This window comes from Barbus barbus (assembly GCF_936440315.1).
Source record: "Barbus barbus genome assembly, chromosome: 16".
NCBI classification, from domain to species: domain Eukaryota; kingdom Metazoa; phylum Chordata; class Actinopteri; order Cypriniformes; family Cyprinidae; genus Barbus; species Barbus barbus.
Window position 1 is genome coordinate 18,113,398 of NC_136744.1, and position 20,063 is coordinate 18,133,460.

The 20,063-nt window shown below is 37.1% G+C and overlaps 1 protein-coding gene across 1 annotated transcript in view; it reads left to right on the forward strand.

Annotated features, from left to right (window-relative positions):
* The first annotated feature begins 260 nt into the window (after positions 1-260).
* Positions 261-20,063, forward strand: part of LOC306882878 (F-box/WD repeat-containing protein 4-like) — a 49,150-nt gene continuing 29,347 nt past the window's right edge. Inside the window, exons 1-6 of the mRNA XM_079437862.1 lie at positions 261-640; positions 1,872-1,967; positions 2,422-2,607; positions 3,271-3,403; positions 4,134-4,228; positions 16,486-16,551. Coding sequence (XP_079293988.1) covers positions 456-640; positions 1,872-1,967; positions 2,422-2,607; positions 3,271-3,403; positions 4,134-4,228; positions 16,486-16,551 — 761 coding nt within the window. The 5' untranslated portion in view covers positions 261-455. The remainder of the gene's footprint in view (positions 641-1,871; positions 1,968-2,421; positions 2,608-3,270; positions 3,404-4,133; positions 4,229-16,485; positions 16,552-20,063) is intronic.

Genomic DNA, 20,063 nt, shown 5'->3' on the forward strand with positions numbered 1-20,063 from the left:
TTACTGAAAAAGTCCTCAATGCTTGTAATTAACAGAATGTTTTTTTTTTCATATGTTAATATAGTATTTATAAAGTACATTTCAATTAATTTCATAATTAATAGCGAGAGAGAGAACATGATCATAATCAACAGATACAGAAGTAAAAAAAAAAAAAAACAGTAGGAGCTCCAGCGACTGTTCACACATACAGCTTGAATGAAAGGTACCACAGAAAACCGGATGGATTTAAGTCACTGGCTCTAGTCAGTCACTCTAATGGATCACGTGACTCTACTGGTTGTGATGGCTTCCTTCGCTTACTGTGACTACACGCTTTGAGAAAAACATGGGCTTCTGCGTATTCCTGCGTCAAACCGACGAGTGTCCTCTCAGTAATACCCTTCATATTAGTGGAGGCAGACACAGCGTGATAAAGAAAAGAGGAAAGGCGCTGATCTGGAGAAGAAGCCGCGATGTTTCTGTTTCAGTTACCCGAGGATGTACTCTTCCTCGTCCTGTCCTACCTGGATCCCAGATCGCTCTGCCGCCTCTCTCAAGCGTGCAAGAGAAGCTACATGTTCATCTCCAGAGACGCTGTTTGGAGGAAAATAGCTAGAGACATTATTAACACTGGCTTGACACGACAAGGAATAGATTTGTAAGGATGTTGAGATACACTAGCTGTGTTGCTAGCTAATAGTTCTCGGCCTACGCATAGAATAACAGAACTACGTAGACTGCGTAGAGCACAGGCATTCATAGCACTCGTGACGTAATAAAAAGAGCGTATGTTGAGATTCAGTTGCGTTCTTACGCTGATAGTCACGAGGGTTTTGTTTACATGGGCAATCTACGTAAGAGCGGCCAGAAGACAACAAATTGGAAAAGTAATGTATATAAGCAGATGAATAGGATGCTGGATTGTAGTCAGCCTGTTTTTTCCTCGTATAATTGTTTAGATTAGACCAAACTGAACTAGCACTTCAGTCACTTTCCACGAAAACGAACTTTGATGTGCCGCAACACTTTTTTGAGGACGAATATGGATGTCTTAAATGTTGCATGCACCGTTATCATATAATTCTATTCATTTCTTATCACAAAAAATTAAGATAAAATTCTTAAAATGTTCCTCTTATTAACAATTTGTGACCCCCCCCCAAAAAAATACATTATTTTGAAGATCTGCAGAAAGGCAAACAACAACAACAGTAATAATACACTGCACTTTCTTAATTTTTGCACACATTTTAATGTTGGGCTTATTTGTCAAACTCTAAGCTCAACCCTTCCACAAAAAAAGGTAATTTATGGAAAATATGGGTCATTTTATGATGATTTAATATTTTTGCTTTAAAACTGCTAAATCGCACAAATCAGGGTTTTAAACTGGATTTAGACATTACCCCCAAACTTTGATGACGGTTGGGAAGTTTTCAAACCCCAGAGAAAATAAATAGAAATGAAAACAAAAACTGAATTTAATTTGACTGCCTGAGGTTGTTGGTCAAAATTTTCTGCAGGTTAAGCACTTTCTTTAACTGGCCATTTATTGAGAAGTTAAAAAAAGAAAAGTTTCAAATGCTCTGCTGTGTCCTTTTTGTGGAAAGTGCCAAGTCAAAAACATTTACATTATAAGCTCAGTTAAACCAGCTAAAATTATTACTAAATTTTTGTACTATATTGTTAACACAAATTAAATCTATGATATAATAATTGATATATGTAGTGTGCGTTTCTACTAAACAGTCTACACTGTTGCTGGAAGGAAATTCTGAAAACCTATAAAGAAGCAGCGTATAATTTCAGAGTCCTTTCAGCAGTTTCTCTATTTTGCCAATTATCTAAATTAAGCTCAAATAATCTCAAACATTCTTACATTTTTTCAGGTGTCCTTCTATTCCTCTTAAGGACAGAGTGAGGGTGTCCCACAACTGGATCCATGGAGTCTGTCGTAAAGAAGTCCTTTTAAAATGGAAAATTAAGTAAGTTATTTTATATTCTTTATATATACTGTAGGCCTAAAACTCTAAAAAAATTATTTTGCACTTACTTTGGATGTATTGAAATTGGAACCAAAAATAACTTAAACTGTCTATAAAATAACTAGCCATATACAGATGCAGAAATACAATTGCTCAAACTAGTAAAATAAAATTGTTATAATGTGACCCAACCCATACTTTGAAAAGGAGAAGGGAAAAAGGAATTTAATAGTAAGTTGGAAGATGTCATACTTTCATTGTCCAACCCCAAAATACAAATTTTTCAGGCATTTATCCTCTGACTTAGGGTGTGTAGTTGACCTTGCCAATATGGACAAGACATTATTGTGTTTTTTTATTAGCCTCCTCGTCACCTTAAGCCCCAAGATACAGATTGAGCTACAGAAAAAACATGTGTAGGAGTAATTTCCATCCCTTGATTGTTCGCCCACAGCTTGTTGCCATGGATACAGCTGGACTGTGATGTGCTGTATCTCTCTCAGGCAGCAAACATCAGTGCGTACCATCTGAGAGCTGAGGGGGGAAAGTTACAGAACAATCGAGTGGCCCTGTTCTCGGGACACCAAGAAGATGTGTGCAGATTCACTCTGACAGACACACACCTTATCAGTGCAGGAGGGTAAATCCATGTTCTTTTTAGTCATTTATTTTATTTGATTTATTGTTTTATTATAATTATCAAGTCAGGAAACTTATGAACAGATTTGATAAGGAATTCAAAGCTTCTTCAAATCTTATAATATAGTCACTAAATAAAATACTGTTTTACACTTTTAAAAAAAAATGAGAAACTGATGTAATTTCCATAAGCACACAGAGACTATCAGCTACCTGTATTCTTCGCTTGAATGGTAAAACAGGAATGTGCTCGTTTTCCCTCTTTTTTTGTTATTGTGCCACTAGGTATTTCCTAAATTTAAACATAGTAAAATATTAACTACAGTAGTTCAGCCATGCACACTTTATGGTTTGATTGTTTGGGATAGTTTGCTGTTTAAAACACATGATAATAATAATAATTATTATTGTTATCAATACTACTACAAATTTAGTTTACAGTCATAAAATACAGCACAGAACAAAATAAAATAAATTAATTGAAAAACATCAATTCTGCAATTCTTTTGAGTTATAATTAATCAGGCATAGCCAATGAGTTAATCCTAAAATACAATCCTGAACTGCTTTTTTTTTTTTATATCTCATTGATGTTTATTTGCTATAATGCTCTTCTTGAATTTCTTGTTTTAATTTCTTAATCTCTTCTTAAATTTTTTTTCAGTGATGGTAAAATTATTGTTCATGACAGAGGAAATGATTACTCTGTGGAGTATTATGGTCACAATCAGGAGGTGAACTGCATTGACTGTAAAGGGGGTGTGATAGTCAGTGGCTCCAGAGACAAGACTGCAAAGGTGAGATTGTACACTCTGTTTTGTTTTAATTAAAAAAGTAAATATGGTAGCTACTGTATGTCTATGACTAGGTTTCTTGCATTGGTTTCATTCACTGTGTGACTTTCATGGTTTTTTTTACATGTACGGTACATAGAAGGATTTTGTTACAGGAGACAGTTTGTATCCAACAGTGGGAAGTAAATCTTTAAATCTGTCGATTTGGACTTAGTCCAGTTCAGTCCCACTTACTCAATTATTTATTTAAATAATTTATTTAAATTAGAGTTATGTTCAAGGATATAAATATTTAAGAAACACCTTGGAAAGACATCAGAAATTCATACTTCAAAGATTAAACATTAAACATTTTTACTCTTTTTGAAAGAAGTGTCTTATACTCACCAAAGCTGCATTTATGTGATCAGAAAAAAGGTAATATTGTGAAAGGTTGTTACAATTTATAATAATTGATTTCCGCTTTAATATATTTTGAAATGTAATTTGTTGCTGTGATGGCAAAACTGAATTGTTTGATTAATAAAAAGTTCAGAAACACAGCATTTATTTGAAATATACTTTTTGTAACAAAATAAAAGTTTTTATTTTTGATCAGTTTAATAAATCTTTGATGAATAAAATTATTATTTATTTAAATAAAAATCTTACTAACCCCAAACCTTTGAACAGGAGTGCTGGTTAATGTCTAACTGACTCATGATTTTTTGTACTGTTTGTAATTTCATTTTAGATTTGGGCTCTGACTCCTGATCGATTTGGACAGTGCTTGCATACAATCTCCACATATGACAGAGTGTGGTCGGTGGCCATCAGTCCATCTCTGTGGTAAGCCTCTACTCGTGATTGAGTCGTGCCATGAGATTTGTCTAGTCTTTGTGCTTAAGAGTCTTAGTAATGCTTACAATATAGTCTATCAACAACCTTTCTTCCAGTGTTTGATTAATTTTCAATATCGGATGAAGTCATATCATTCCAAACCTAAATGACTTTCTTCTGTGGAACACAAACTCTTGGTAACCAAACAGCTTTGAGACATGTCAAAAAATATCTTCTTTTATGACAGAATTTTCATCATTGGTTGAAATCTCCCTTTTCAAGTGTATTTTTTAACATTATGCCTGAGACCAAATTTAAAATTTTCCAAATCTAAACCTGAAAATAAACAGAAAATTTTAGAATTTTGAATAATTTCAAACAAGAAACGTTATGGTGAAAATAGAAATAGGCAATATTTATGCTTCTGCACTATATCTAGGACAGATACAACCATATTTATGGCATCGATCATCTTTATCATCATCATGCAAAATGTTAATAATTCAATTTTTCTGTCAGTTTTCCCTAGCATTTTCAGAACTTTGAACACTGTATTTCCTTCTATATCCATAATGTTCTTCCAGTTTCAGGCCGTCTCACTTGTTAAGACGTTTATGTGTTTGATTCTGCCACATACTTCATACTCACTGGTTTCCTCTGTTCTTCTCTCCATATGAATCACCAACAGACCTGAACATCAGCCTTAGCTTTCATCAAAGAGAATTTGAGATCTTTCAAATAATGAATGTATGAGTGGATTTAAAAGAGCGGGGTGGGGGTGGCGGCATCGTTACGGCTAGTGAGGTGAAGTGGTCATAGACAGGGCAACCCAAAGCAGGTGGTCAGACCCTTTTTTAATACATACTCTTCAATTTATTGCCATGCCATTGCTTTGAAGTCAATTAGTTCACACCTCTGAAATGCAGATGGAGAAGAATGTGATCCCGGCCCCTAAAGGCTTAGAAAGCAGAATTTTGCCCTCTCATGGTGTGAAAAAAAGACCCTTTTTGTGAGCCTAAAATGCTCAAATGTACCCCACAATGTTTTTCCCGCTTCTCAGCTCTCACCAAGACAGTGGCAATACATCATTGAATGTTTCTTTGTGTTTCTAGACTTTTTAAACACAGAAATGTGTTGAACCGTCCAGTTGATAAATCGTTACAGACTTTTGAACTTTAGAAAGCTGTTTCAGTCTACAACTGGTTAACCGTTTCTCCCTCAATACATCTGGGACGTTTCCCAATGTGATGAGCTGTTTAAACAAGTGTGGGATGGAGTGAGACAGGCGAAGAGGGAGAAAGGAAAAAAAATGTGCAGGATATTATGGTGAAGCGGTGTTGCCTTTGCTCCTGCTGCCTTTGATTGCTCGGCCATGTATACTCCCACACGCTTAATGACACGCAGGCACATGAAGCTGTAACACTAGTGCAGAGCCTCCACCTGCCCCTGATCCGTGAAACGCACCTTCACAGCACTGCTGAAGGAATGGAAACACCGTGTGCTGGGAGACGCTAAAAGACACCGACCGACTCAGTCGCGTTCTCATCTTTTGTCACGACAAGGCCAGCGTGTAGCGGAAGAAAGCCACTGCTACTTGAGCAAATGCAATGGTTCAACGCAGTTTTAGTCACTCAGCCGAGTTATTAATCCCCACTGCCCCGTCTCCTCAGCCAAGAATTTAGATTTCAAAATAAGAGACGATTATCCACATCATTAATTCTCCAATTTGATGGCTGAAATAGCAGGCCTCTGAAACAGACTGTTGGACCTAGATAATGGACCACACTTCTTTACACATATTGACGGTGGGAGAAGTTGATGAAATTGACTTGAAATAAAGGCGTCAACTAAATCAGGTTTTTTTTTTTTTTAATACTTTTTGATGCCTTTGCACCAAACCTATACTGACCTATAACAATCTATTTATAGTGTGAAAATTTAAATTATTGTGTCTTGTAAATAAACCATTCATAAGAAATTAATGTTAGGGGGGATTAATTAGCAAGGATGCATTTAATTTACCAACAGTGATTAGTAAAGACATTTATAATGTTACCAAAAAAGAAATTTAAGCTGCACGAGAAGAACGATTTCTGAAAGATCACGTGAGACTAAAAACTGGAGTAATGATGCTGAAAAATTCTGCTTTGCCATCACAGGAATAAATGACATTTTAGAAAAGTTTTGCTGTATTTTTAGTCAAAAAAATGCAGTGTTGAGACTTCTTTCAAAAACATTTAGACATCTTTTAATCTTACAACCTCAAACATTTTGAACGGTAGTGTATTTTCTGGAAAGTAGTAACTTTTCATTAAGTTGACACTGTATCTTCTTATCTATCCATAGAATAAATTAATTGTGATAAATATCATGATATTAACCAGTGTTTAGAGAGCAGAATAAAAAATGTAATTACAAATTACTTTTATTCATGTTTTAAGATTTATTTATTATATATATATATTATTTTGAACTTTTTAGAAAACCTCTGAACTAATTTATAAGCAGACATTTAAACACATTTCTCTGTGATTTTCTGGCCTTGTGGAATCGGATTAAAAGCACATACAAATTGTGAGAAAAAAATTCCACTTCCACTATTTGATTTTGAATAACATAGTAAAGCTGATATTTTTGGGCCTGCTTAGTTTTGTTAAAAGTTTCATTTTCTCTCCAGATTATCTGTTTCATATGTTCTAGCTCCACCAATTAGAAAGAGCAACAGATGTCCTCTAATTGAGAGCGTGTTCTGATTTCACTCCTGCAACAGTCAGGAGCTGAAACCGTAGACGGAGAGGGTTTCAAAATAGTGATTGCAAAGTGTGTTTTAAGTTGGAAACCTGAAGGAATAGATGGGAAGCCCTTGTGTTGCAAATGTAATTGTTCCAGCTTCACGCTTGAGGTATCTAAAGGACAAGGAGCAAGAGAGGAGACGCTGCAGTGAGCAACGGGTCCGAGAGAAGGGGTGAGGGACAAAGAAAAGAGAAAGAACAGAGAGAAAGATGTCGAAAGAGTGTGCATATGGTCGCCTCTGACACTCAGGTGTTAGGGGCTGTATTGTTCCAACCCAATGCAGAATCACACTTGTGTATAAAACAAAAGAACCGTGTAAGAAAATATAGCCCTTCTCTCTTTTTTCCCGCCACCATTTGCTCAGGCTCCAATTTGTGTTGTGTTTCTTTCAACCTCCCTCCTCGTCTGTTCCGTAATCCTCCCTCCCTTTTTGCCATCGTTTTTTCCAAGGAACATTATCTGAAGGCCTGTTAGTGGGATATTCCGGCCAGAGCGAAATGCCAAGGCTGACTGTCGTCTATCTTTTTGCAGTCACTGATCCTAACCGTATCCAGTGGCCCTTGAGATTGCTTTTACAATTTTAGGCACCTGGGTTTTTCACTACATTTTATTTCTTTCATATTGGACCATCTTCTCAGGTTTTTCACTAGTTATATCAGAGCGTAATGTGTGCGAGCGGTGGACAGGACCGGTCCTGTGCAGACTTGAAGAACTCCATGGTGACTGCATGACTTTCACAGCTGATGTTGCAATGTGAACGCTAGCTCTGAAATTCCCTAAATGGTGTCATATGGCTAGCGGTCCCAGCCTTAACTGTGAGACCGCTCCAAAAAAAGGCCCCTCTCCCATTGCGAAGGTAATGGGCACTCTGGCTCCCTGCATTGTTCTCATTTCACTCCAGTGGGTTGCTCTTCTGTTCTGAATTCCATTTACAATCTCATATCAAAGAGACAGCAGCGGCCATGTTGAAGGCGAAAAAAAAACCCGGTATTCACAGCAGCCCAAATGATTCCTGATTCTTGATCTGTAACCCGTGAGCTTGACTGGATCACCCCCCCCCCCCCCCCCCCCCTCCATTCCCCCATCTCAGTCTAGTCTTTGTCTGCCATGTCAGACTTCAGACTCTCACCCCAAATGTTGATTCATCTGCTCCTGTGTGAGCAAAGGCCCTGATTGCTACTAATGGCCTGTGATTAGCATACATTTGATCTTGAGGACACTGTTTTAGGACCTGGAATGACTTGCTCAGTTGGTAATGTGGCTCTCACAGGAGAAAGCTACTCTTTTTGACTCAACTCTTTCAGTTGCTTTAATTGGAGCTAAAAATAGTTTACATGGCAATTACTCCAAGGCAATACAATGGAAAACAAATAATTTTTCCTTCCAAATTGAATTGCTTAATTTGATGATGGTCAATTAATTGTCTTATTATACACACTACCTTTCAAAAGTTTGGGGTCAGAAGGATTGAATTTTTTTATTTTTTTTTGCTGCAGTAAAATGATCAGTCGTGACTGTAAAGACATTTATTATCTTACAACAGATTTCTATTTCAAATAAATGCTCTTTTGAATTTTATATTCAAAGAATCCTTAAAAATGTGTCATGGTTTTCACAAAAATATTAAGTGGTTATTGAGCAATATTAAGTATTAACTATATAAAAATAGAAAACAGTTATTTTAAATTGTAATATTTCACAGTATTACTATATTTTTGACCAAATTAACATAGCCTTGGTGAACATGACATTAAAACTTTCAAAAACATTTAAAAAAAAGCATACTGTCCCCAAACTTTTGAACGGATGCATTTTAGACTCGTTATTATATTACTATTATTTGTACAATTTTAATGTATTTTTACTAAACTATTTCACCTAAATATCGCAGGCACTGGACATTGAATATCTGTTATCCTTCGGACATGGCATCCTTCACTCCTTGTGTCTGTCTGACCCATCCCATTTCAAGTCTTTGTCGTTCCCTTTATACCACTAGATGTAGAATTAGTAGGGAGCGCCTCTTGTGATAAATAGTTTCCTGTAATGTCAGACATGACAGATTTTAACCGACAAGATGGGACTTGTTGAGTCTGGAAGAATCCATCCAGGCCTGGGTAACTCTAGCCAGAGTATATGTTAGGTACGTCAGCTACTCTTCCTCTTGCATATTTTGCACACACATGCAGCACAGAGTCTGTCAGTTAGTTCATTAAGCTTGTTTGATATAGAGTGGGGTTTAGGTTCATCTGATTTTAGTTAGAAGAAGTGTAATTGTTAGCCTGAAATGTGTAATTTGGTCTTGTTAATACCACATGCACATCTCACCGATCTTGAGAGAATTATATTCGTTTAGCTTTTCGGACGTTGTTTAATGATAGTTTAGATGAAGAGGCCTCACTTGGATGATCAAATGTGCTTGTCCTCATTGGCCAATGCAAATTGCGCATAAAATTAGTGTCTGTTCATCTCCCAGGGAGTTTTTAAACATGGCTAATCAATGTCTTATGCAGGGAATCTAAACACAGATAGCAGATATTGATAATTTTGTGCTTCTTGTATGTTATGAAGGGATAGGCCATGTCATGATGGACAGAAGCGTTCCTTCTATCAAACTGCCTCAAAGAGCACAGTGCACACTACCTCAGTAGTCGCAATGAGCCCACAGCGACCAGGCAGGGAGGATGAAAAGGAAAGGGCGCAAGCGTCAAAAAGAGAAGCAACCCCGAGGAGAAGCGAGAAAGGCTTCTTTTTGGGGAGGCCTGTTTTGTTTAGAGTTGGTCAAGCACAACTACAAAGATGTTGCAGGGGTACTGCCTTTGAAATTTTCCAAAGAAAATGATTGTTGGATAAACCGCCCCCAAAACGCCACTCTCTGGCAAACGGAGGGAGCGTGACCTATGACCCTCACTATAAAAGTACAGCGAAACGTACTCCTCTATACCACCCTAAGCTCACCCCGCCCCAATTTCACCCCTTTTGCTCCACCTCATTCAAGCAAAAAGAGAGAGAGAAGGAGAAAAAAGAATGAAATTCATGTCATTCATTTTGCTTCTCCTCTCTCTCTCTCTCTCTCTTTTAAGGCTGGGAGGGCGAGCCGTGTCTTAGGAGTCAAGAATTCAATTAGTTAAAAAAGGGGAAAAAACAAGAAAGAAAGCAAGAAAAGAAAGAGTCTGCAACAATAAAGCGATAACGGACAGAATGTGCGTTCCCACACGTTAAATACAGGGCGCTTACTACTGAAAGCACAGCATGGGAGCTATAGCCTCTGACTGCAGGTGGTGTCCTGAATAATTGCAGTCAATATGCCCCTTCTATGCAGGCTTTGCACAAGCAGATCATTACACACATGCCACATACAGGTGTTCCCCAGGCACATTTGAGATGGAAACTTTTGTTATTCCCTAAAAAGCATTTTTGCTCACAAGTTAGCTGGGGAGTTCAGCTCTGTGTCTATGGTGTAATGCACTACCGTCTGTATCTTTCTTAGCCGTAGAGTTAAGACTGTTGACATAAAAGTTCAATACCTTGTCACAGTACTAAAAGAGATCATATTTAACTTAAAATATCATTTGTTGACAGTGAACATTTTAAATCTGTAAATCTGTGACACAAATCTGTTTTGTGTCAGAATGCGTCAGCATTTTCCTAAGCAGCCTGTAGCTCCAGATGGAAATAACAGTACTAGCACAAGTGGCGCAGATCCAGGGCATCATAAGTGCTCCAGACTGTGACTGAAATGGTCAGAAATGAGACAATAATTTCAAATCTTCTTGTCAGGTAAATAAAGCAGTATCAGTTTGGTAAAAACGTTTTTTGGTATCATCAAGTATCTCTTCAAATATCTTTCTGCTGTATGGAAAAACAAACACATGATGTCCAATTCATGAACAAATTAGATTGTTTTTTTTAAAGGATTAGTTAAAAAAAAAAAAAAAAAATCACATTCTCAAACTCTAGTTTGCAATTAGAATTAGATTTACTCAGTCTATTACTGAGTTCACAACTGATTCCCTTGTGATTCCTAGTGAGTCATTTTTCTGTTATGTCTGATTCTAATGAAACATTAACTATTATTTGTGATTAAAGACATTGTCACAGCAAAATGTTGGTCATTCTATAGTGTAGTGTAGTGCACTTAAATTGTCAATGGAAATCTTTGTTTTAGAGCAGTAGCCTGTTCACACCAAGCACAATAATTATAAAGATAACTATATTGGCATCTACAGCAATAGAGCATAACATTCAGTTACTATACTATATTGTGTGTGCTGCACAACTTTCATCTGTTACATTAAATGCTTGAGCTTTTTAAACTTAAATGGATTCTGATTGGTCTCATCAACTGAAAAAATTTCTTCTGAAAATGATTCCAACGACTTTGTTCTTCTCTGTTGTTATGGTGATAGCTGTGGTGTGAACTTTCTTATTATCTTGGAATTAGAATGCCTATTAAAACTTTATAGTTATTGTTCTAGTTAACATCCTTGGTGTCAAATGCAATAAAACGTTAAGGTAAGCGACATGTTGGAGCCATAATATTTCACTTTTTTAAAACAAAATTTGGCTCCTAATTATTTAATTTTAAGAGCCTTTTATGGCTCCCTCCCTAGTCATTTTTACTATCTGATGGCCTGATAAATGTGTGATTTAATTAGTGGCAGGTGATGAGGTCTGCGTAAACTAGCTGACTAAACTTGCTGACTTTCTCATGGCTTTTTTGTGTGTATTTTTTTATCTAAATTGATGTGGTGCTGTTCCACTCCGCTAAGCAAAAGGTGGTGTATGGAATGTTCCTCTGACCTCAGATGCAGGGGACATGAACAGAAAGCCAAAAGGTCTGTGAACTCGGGTGTGAGCTGAACAGGGGGGCTTGGGGGAGCTGGGCTAGAGGACGGGGCAGAAGGGTCGACACAGAGAGGGAAAGAGAAAGCCCTGTCTATTGTGTTCCTCCAGCCAATATAAATACATCATAACCCTTTTCAATTCAAACATATTTAGCAACTAAGATGAAAGCACTCTAACATCCCCTTGAACAAAGCCAGGGGTCAGCTATAACAAATGAACAACATCCACTGCAAGGCCGTTGCACGGGGGGTTAAACTCCCTTTGAACCCTGTCTTTACCCATGGGCCTTTAGGACAGGCTGAGATGCATTTGGGGTCAATAGATTTATTTCACTCTGTTTTAAATATTTTATTCATTTATTATAATCATTACACAATTAATGACCATTTAACTGCCATGTTTTTAATTTAGGATTATTTGATTCTTTTTTCATTCTTTCTTACTTTTTAGATAAATAGTAATAGAAGTTGTGATATTGAATTGATGTGATAAGCAATATGTTAAAAATGTTTCCCTACTGCTGAGAGAGGACATTGTAAGGCAGTATTTGAGTCTCCTAATTAAAACTAAAAAGTATTTATACTAGAAAATTATAACATTTAAATTAGGTGGTTTTATGCAAGGAAGTATTATTTAACACCTAAATGCATTAATTTATACCAACAAAATAAATGTATATGGGTTAAATCAAGTAGAAATTGCTATTTAAGGTAACAGTTGCAGGTTACCACTTTTTACAGTGTAGATTGTATTTTTAATAAGGTCTTTTTTTTTTTTCTTTGGACCAAGCTGGTTTAGGTGGTTGACCTGCTGAACTACCAGCTGGTTAGAACTGGTAGACCACCATTGACCAGCTTCTATGTTTAAAAAAAAAAAAAAAACAGAAAAACTGCTTGACTTGGTTTTATAGGTTTGCCTCATTTTGTTTGGATGTAAAGTATACATCCAAACAAGTATAAGTATATACACAATATAATTTGACATAAAATGCTATATAGCATTTTGTAGAACTTTAATCACACCTTGGAAAAACTGAACGACTGTCATACTACTGAAAATATAAATATATATTTTTATATAGTTAGTAGCATCTCTATTTTGAATGAATTTATCCTGAAAACTGTCTATGTTTTAACTGTCTACTACTTTTCCAAAACAATTTTTTTATATTTTTGAAAGTTTCTTATGGTCACCATCTTAAACAGTAATATTTTAATATTTTTCAATTTAAAATAAGTATTTTCTATTTTAATATAATTCCAAATATAATTTATTTGTGTGATGGCAAAGCTGAATTTTGCTTCAGTGTTACATGATCCTCTAGAAATCATTCATTGCACTGATTTGGTGCTAAAGAAACATTTATTATAATTTTTAATGTTCACTACAGTTGCACTGTTTAATATGTATGTGGAAACCATGATACAAAAATGAATAAATAATAATAATAAAAAAATCTTACTGAACAAAAGTGTACATGTAGTTTGCTTTCCACATACAAAAAAACAAGCAAAATATACAAAAATCTAAATTATGTAACAATAATTTTAGTTTTATCTTTTAAAAAATATCCCATTATATCTCCATGATACACTCAGCACATTTCCAGTGATGTGTGCAGTTTGGTACAAAAAGCGCTTGCTGTGGTCTTGACCCAATACACGTGGTTGCTTGTGTTGGTTTGGCCCTAACAATGTTGTTACTGTGGAGTTCTTCTCCCAGCAGGGGCTGAATTAAAGTTTGTGTGACCCCGGCACTAATTTCATGCTGCACAGTTCCTCGAATAACGATGTCAGTTGATTAGGTTACCAAAATGGTTGTGTTGGCAGTGAACCCCTGACATGTTCTAATGATCCTGAGGCGTGCTGGATTTTTTGGGGCAGAGGAGTTGGGGTTTGGGGTGGGCAGCGTGGGCCAGGGGCTTTGGAGGGAGATTGTCCATGCTCTTCGGTTTAGAGGGGGGCATAAGGTCGAGGGAAGGTGGAGGCACATTAGGCGAGAGAGAGGCTTTGACCTTTTACAGCTATAATATCACTAGGAGTTCCTTTCAGATCAATCAGAACTTGTCTTGTAGACAAAAATGTATTTAATTGTGGTGTTCTATTTTTCTGCTTTTCACTCCCTCCCTTGTGTTTTTTCACAATCGGACTCACTGAGGGATAAGTAATTGAAGTAATAGAGAGTAATAAGGGCTGGGAAGAGAGAGCTTTGGCCTTGCCCCTATTGTATCTTGTGTCACACAGGTTCAAAGGTCAGGCAGCCTGCATATTCTATTAGGGCGCACGGCCTTCATTGGGGCAAATGAGTTTACCCAACAGTAATTAAAATGCCAGCACTGGCCAGGCGAGCTGAATATGGTTGATGGGCCACCGCTAACTGGGTTGACAGCTGCCATGGCTGTCCTTGCCAATATGCTTGGGCCCTCAATGAACAAACCAACTGAAGCCATCACAGACGAGAGCGCATGTTTCCTCAACTTTACTAGCACGCTCTCTCTCTTTCTTTCTGCCTTTTTCACACCAAAAATGATTACAATTTTCCTATTGTTAGCCCGTGAGATACGCAAATACACGATATTATCGTGCAAATTTATTTAAATATTTACTTATCTTTTTTTAGTGAAGTAGCATATGGATGTTCTAAAATATTATATATTTAACATGATGCCAATTTAATAGAAACATTGTAAGTTACAAATTTTAATGCTTACATTTCCTCAGTTATTCAAACAGCAGCTACAGAAAACGAGCTAAGAATATTTACAATACCAAAGAACAGCATCACTGACTTCAGTTTAGCGCGAGTGTATGCACATTATGATACACTGTATGATGAATGAATCTCTTATACTTACATCACACATAGTTTATTTTGAGAGAATTCGCGAGAGAGCAGAATTCAGTTCGCGAGCGTGCGCACTGAATGACAAAACTCTGGTGTTTCAGCGATGACTAATCTGAACGCCTCTGATTAGCAATTGCATTCATGAAGTCAACGGAATCGTGTATGATTGGTTATAATGCTCAACACTGAAAAAACAGAACAAATAAGACCTAATATTAATTAGATAATAATAATAATAATAACCATCGTCTTGCTATTGTCAAAGGCATTAGCCACAGGCGATATCTCTGACTATTGTCTATACACGATACTATCGTCTATCGGCACTACCCTAGTGAATTCTGATTGGCTATCAACGTTTTAATCACTTATCAGGTGGAAAAATCATTCTGAAGTGATTCCAGCAATATCGTTCCATTAGTTGTGGTATGGACTATTATTCTTTTAAATGTAGAAAGATTTTAGAACTGTGTGTTTATCATTATGGTTATCGTCCTTGGTGTGAAAAGGCCTTAACAGACTGACTCTCTGTATGTTATGTGTGTTTGTGTGTGAGTGAGATGAAGGGTCACTGTCCCTCTGTTTTTGTGCTGGGGGTTTGGAGTTGGACACCAGGCGCTACAGAGCTTATTCACACGGGCTGGTTGTTAATTTGAGGCCACACTGGTATTTCATTGTGAAGCCCGTTTCTTTGGTTGATGTTAGTGGGAGGGCATAGAGCCCCCCTGCTCTTTCTCTGGGTTTTCTGTAGAGGTATGAAAGTATGTGAGAGAGGGAGATGCTTTGTGATCCGTGTAGTTTTACGTGCCTCTCGCGTGGTGCGTCAGTGACCATTCGCTGCGAGGCACGTTGACACCACACACACTTTACATAGTTGGCACAGAGACTGAGAAAGCATTCTGTCAATGAAAGAGACCATCCCAGCAGGGCATTGTAGGAATACCTGAGTGCTAAAACAGGCACATTCCAGTGTGTTCACTAGTGTGAGGGCCCTATTGTTCAGCTCACCTCCGAACACAATGCAATGCAGGGAGCAGGAGAGCCTTGAGCCTCGCCCGCCAATCCCAGCAGTCCAGGAGGGCTCTAATCCCTGACTGTCACGCAGGTCAAAACTGCTGTGCTCACACTCCCGCCCCCCCATACCTGCTCGACTAATTTCAACCTGTCACCCAACTAAAAAGGGGGCATCCGAGTGTTTTTGTTTCTTTTTCTTTTTTCACCATGTTTTTCCCCCTAGATGTCTCGTGAACGAAAACACATCTGTGAACAAATCCGCTGTCTCAACATACCCTTCAGCCACTTTTACACCTCGCTATGCTCCATTCGCTTTTCAAAATTTGTATTTAATGCGCTGTGTGTATTCTCTCCAGGAGCCAATCTATTACTCCGCTGTTACATCACCTGCTGAGTATTTAAATGCTAAAAGCATTAAATGCTGGAATAAAGATTATTTGAGAAAATGTTCTAGAAAGCATTGAAGACTCTTAATCACAGATTTGTATAGATTTTGTAAAGGTGTATTAATAATAATAAATGCTACTACTACTAAATAAATATAATAAATGCTACTACTAAAAAGTACTACAACTAATAATAATAATAATACTATTATTATTATTATTAGTTTGTTTGTAATTATTGATATCAATAAACCATTGCAAAATCTGGTATAAAGATCTGCCATTATTTTGCCTAAAAATTATGAAATGGTTGAATGGTAGCTTTGAATTTTTTTTATCGTTATTTTGCAATAATTTCTAAAGATCTTTATATCTTTGCAGCAACTTTGTGACAGGAGCAGCCTGCTGTGAGAATTTTGCTCCTCTTCGAATCTGGGACACAGAAAGGTATTTTTTTTCTACATGGTTATTTAAATATTTTGTTTTTTCAGAATTAATTTGTTGTAATATTTATTTGTTCTATATAACCTTTTGCTGGAACATGTTCCATCCGTTCCATTTTTTTTAATTTTTTTTTTACTTTTGATTGTTGTAATGCATTTTTGTTTTGTCAGCATATTGTGCAGAATTTTTACATCTTTTAAGACACTGTGCCAAGTTTAAAAATATAAATATCATTATCGTTAATATTTTACATAACTAAGTGGAATTACGTGTTGTGTAAATTTATAGCCATGAAATTGTTCAGTGTTTTCCACTCCCTATCGAAATTACCATTAGATTTTAATTTAGATCTTAGTTATGTTTAAATGCACAGGCTTTCATAGCAACATTCAGTTAAATGTGGTTTCTACATGTATAAAGCTCAAAAATGTATGAATTCTAATGTGTTACTATTTGAAACTGTTAATTTCACACAAAGTGAAAGTAGAACCTTATCATGATGAGGGAAGCTGCTCCATTATCCCTTCAACTGAGTCTTTTCTCTTTATGAAGTTCAAAGCTGACTTAAAAATTCCTGTCATGAAAGGCCAGGCTTAAACCTGATACAACCTGACTGGTTTCCGTAATTCCCCAGCTTTACCTGCTGAATTCAGCCTGCTTGCATGTTGTCAGTCTAAGGAAAGTAAAAGAGGAGGTGGTGGTTGGGGGGGCCGTGAGTTCCGGCACCAAATGACAAGGAAATTTGAGACGGGAAAAATTGCGGAGAAGGAGTAGAGGCGATTCCAGACAGATTTCGACGGGAATCACATGTTCTATAGAACACCGGAACACAAAAGTTGAGCCAAGATTAATGTGACCCACCGATGTGGCTGCGTTTGATCTGTGAGGCGCGGGTAGCCAGTGTCAGCTTGTGGACACGTGGGCTGGACGGCTATCAGAATGCAGATGCACGCACAGGTAAACAGGCCATTGAATCAAGTTAGACTTACTACAACCCTGTTAAACTAGGAACCAATTAAGGTTACACAGAGGTGTGACAGTCAGTGAACAAACATGTTTTCACGCTTTCTGTAATAGTTGCATATGAGTCCCTCAGTTGACCTCATTGTGGAAAAATGAATCTCAAAATCATAGTCATTTTTGGAAAGGGTTCAAATACACAAAAATGCTGGAAAACCAAAGAATTTGTGGGACCTGAAGGATTTTTCTGAAGAACAGCAGGCAGTTTAACTGTTAACCCTTAAACAAGGGACTCGTGAACAACTATCACTAAACAAAAAAAAACACAGCTTTGGATCGTTCAGGTAACAACAGTATTAAGAATCAAGTGTATGTAAACTTTTGAACGGGGTCATTTTTGTAAATTCAGCTATTATTTTCTCTTGTGGACTAGATGTAAACATCTTTTATGTGAAATCTCTTATTCAGGTCAGTACTAAATAAAAAATAATATGCATTTTGCAGATTCTGAAAGGTGTATGTAAAGTTTTGACTTCAATTGTATGTGTGTGTGTGTGTGCGCGCGTGTGTGCGCGTGTGTGCGCGTGTGTGTGTGTGTGTGTGTATACAGTATATATAATAAAACGTTTGGACATATATATATTTAATTGATTGATTTTAATATTAGCTTCAGGTAATATGTTTAGTTTCACTTGCATGAGGAAAGAAGCTACAGTAGATTTAGTCACACATTATTGAATCAGTTTTACGTGCAAAATAGGTGCATTTTATCACTGAGAGGATTACCTGAGTGTTAAGTGTCTCAGGAGCGTTCAGTGACCTGTCCTGGAGTGAGTCGTGTTGTCTTTCCTCCTGTCTTTGTGTAGCTGCACTAGGGTCAGTTGTATCCTGCTATAATGTGTTCCCCTCTAGTAATCAGGTGCACCTTGTGTGAGGAGCACAAAGCCGCCAGTCACAGGGGGCTGAGAAACCGACTGATGAGTGGAGGGGCTGGGGGGTGACAGGGAATGGGGGCTGTGTGTATATGTGTGTGTTCCTATGTCTCCCTTTTTTAACATTTCCCAGACGGGCCACCAGCATAACCCTTAGACGACCAGCACAAACATGAGACACTTTAGAGCACTTACATTTACCTCAATCATAGACAACATCAGAACAAACATCCAACCTGTTTGCCACAAGAGTGTTGACTGTACTCTGTAATGTCAAGATTGGTTTTATGTTCAGCACAAAACTACTTGTGTTGTCACTTGTAAATGTTGTTTGTATATACAGTAGTGTTAAAAAGCTGAAATTATTTTTCAAACACCACATCACCTAAGAGAGAGAGAATTCCTGATGTTTTTTTTGTGCCGGCTACTTCAAGTGAAACTGGCCAGAGCCAATGACATTTTTTAACATGTTCTTGAAAGATCGGGGTGTATTTTTTTAGTAGGGCCTGTTGACTGGATGGAGGAATAATAGAGAGGACGTGTACAGGCTAAGATCACTCAGACCCTCACGTCTCAGCTGACCGGCTGCTTAAACTAATTACAGCATTATGAGGGAAGTAAGGAAGAGAGTTTGAGTATGAGGGACATTGAGATTTCACTACTGTTAGCCAGCACTCTAGGAACATGTTGTCTTCTATGATGTCTTTTAAGTCCAGTGCTTGAAAAGATATTTGATAATCATCAGGCTGAAGACAGACAATCCCCAGACACCAAACAAGCACGTTTTATTGTTTTGCCAAAATGGATTGCAATATTGCTTTAATGTAAATTTATTATTAATGTAAATTTATTAAGTGATATTTACTTGAAAATTGTATTTTTATATATATATATATATATATAGTATGCATAGGGTGCCCAATTGATCAACGCACCAAATGGGATTAAAAAAGTCAAATATTTTTTCCAGTTCTTTATAAATATCATGCAAAAGACAGTTTCATGATTGGTGAGACAAATTAATGGCTCAATTTATGTAACAAAAAGTTTAATTTAGACCTTGAATATGCATGAGGTTGTCTGTGCCAACTTTTAATTAAACTTTCATTATAAAGAAATTGGAAACATTTCCAGCTTCATAGAATTTCTGACTCTGCCCTGGACATGGCAATTATGTTCTTTCTTTAATGTCTTTCTCCTCTTTAAAGGGAAAAAGTCTATGATCAGCCAGAGTCAGGGACACACAAGTGGTGCTTTAAAAGGACCCCTAAGTTTCATGGGGCTCTTGCCATCAAAGAATCTCACAATTGGGCAGAAATTCTTGACATTTTTTCTCTCAAAGAAAAGGGTTAAATGCCTGGATCCTACCAAGAGCTGTGTTATACAAATTGCAATCTCATTGTTTTTAAGAGAACGCGTGTGACATTTAAAAGTCTCCATTGTCCTGTTCCATTGCATTCTTTTTTTTTTCTTTTCCTCTTTGCTGGTGGTTATTTCGACTGTGGGCTAAATTGGCTGACATGCAGACGGCGCAATGCGATTTCTGTTTGTTTTAGGCCCTGAAAACCTCAGCAGGGCTCTTTATGTACCTGTCTCACATCCTTTCAGGGCACTGACTGTTTC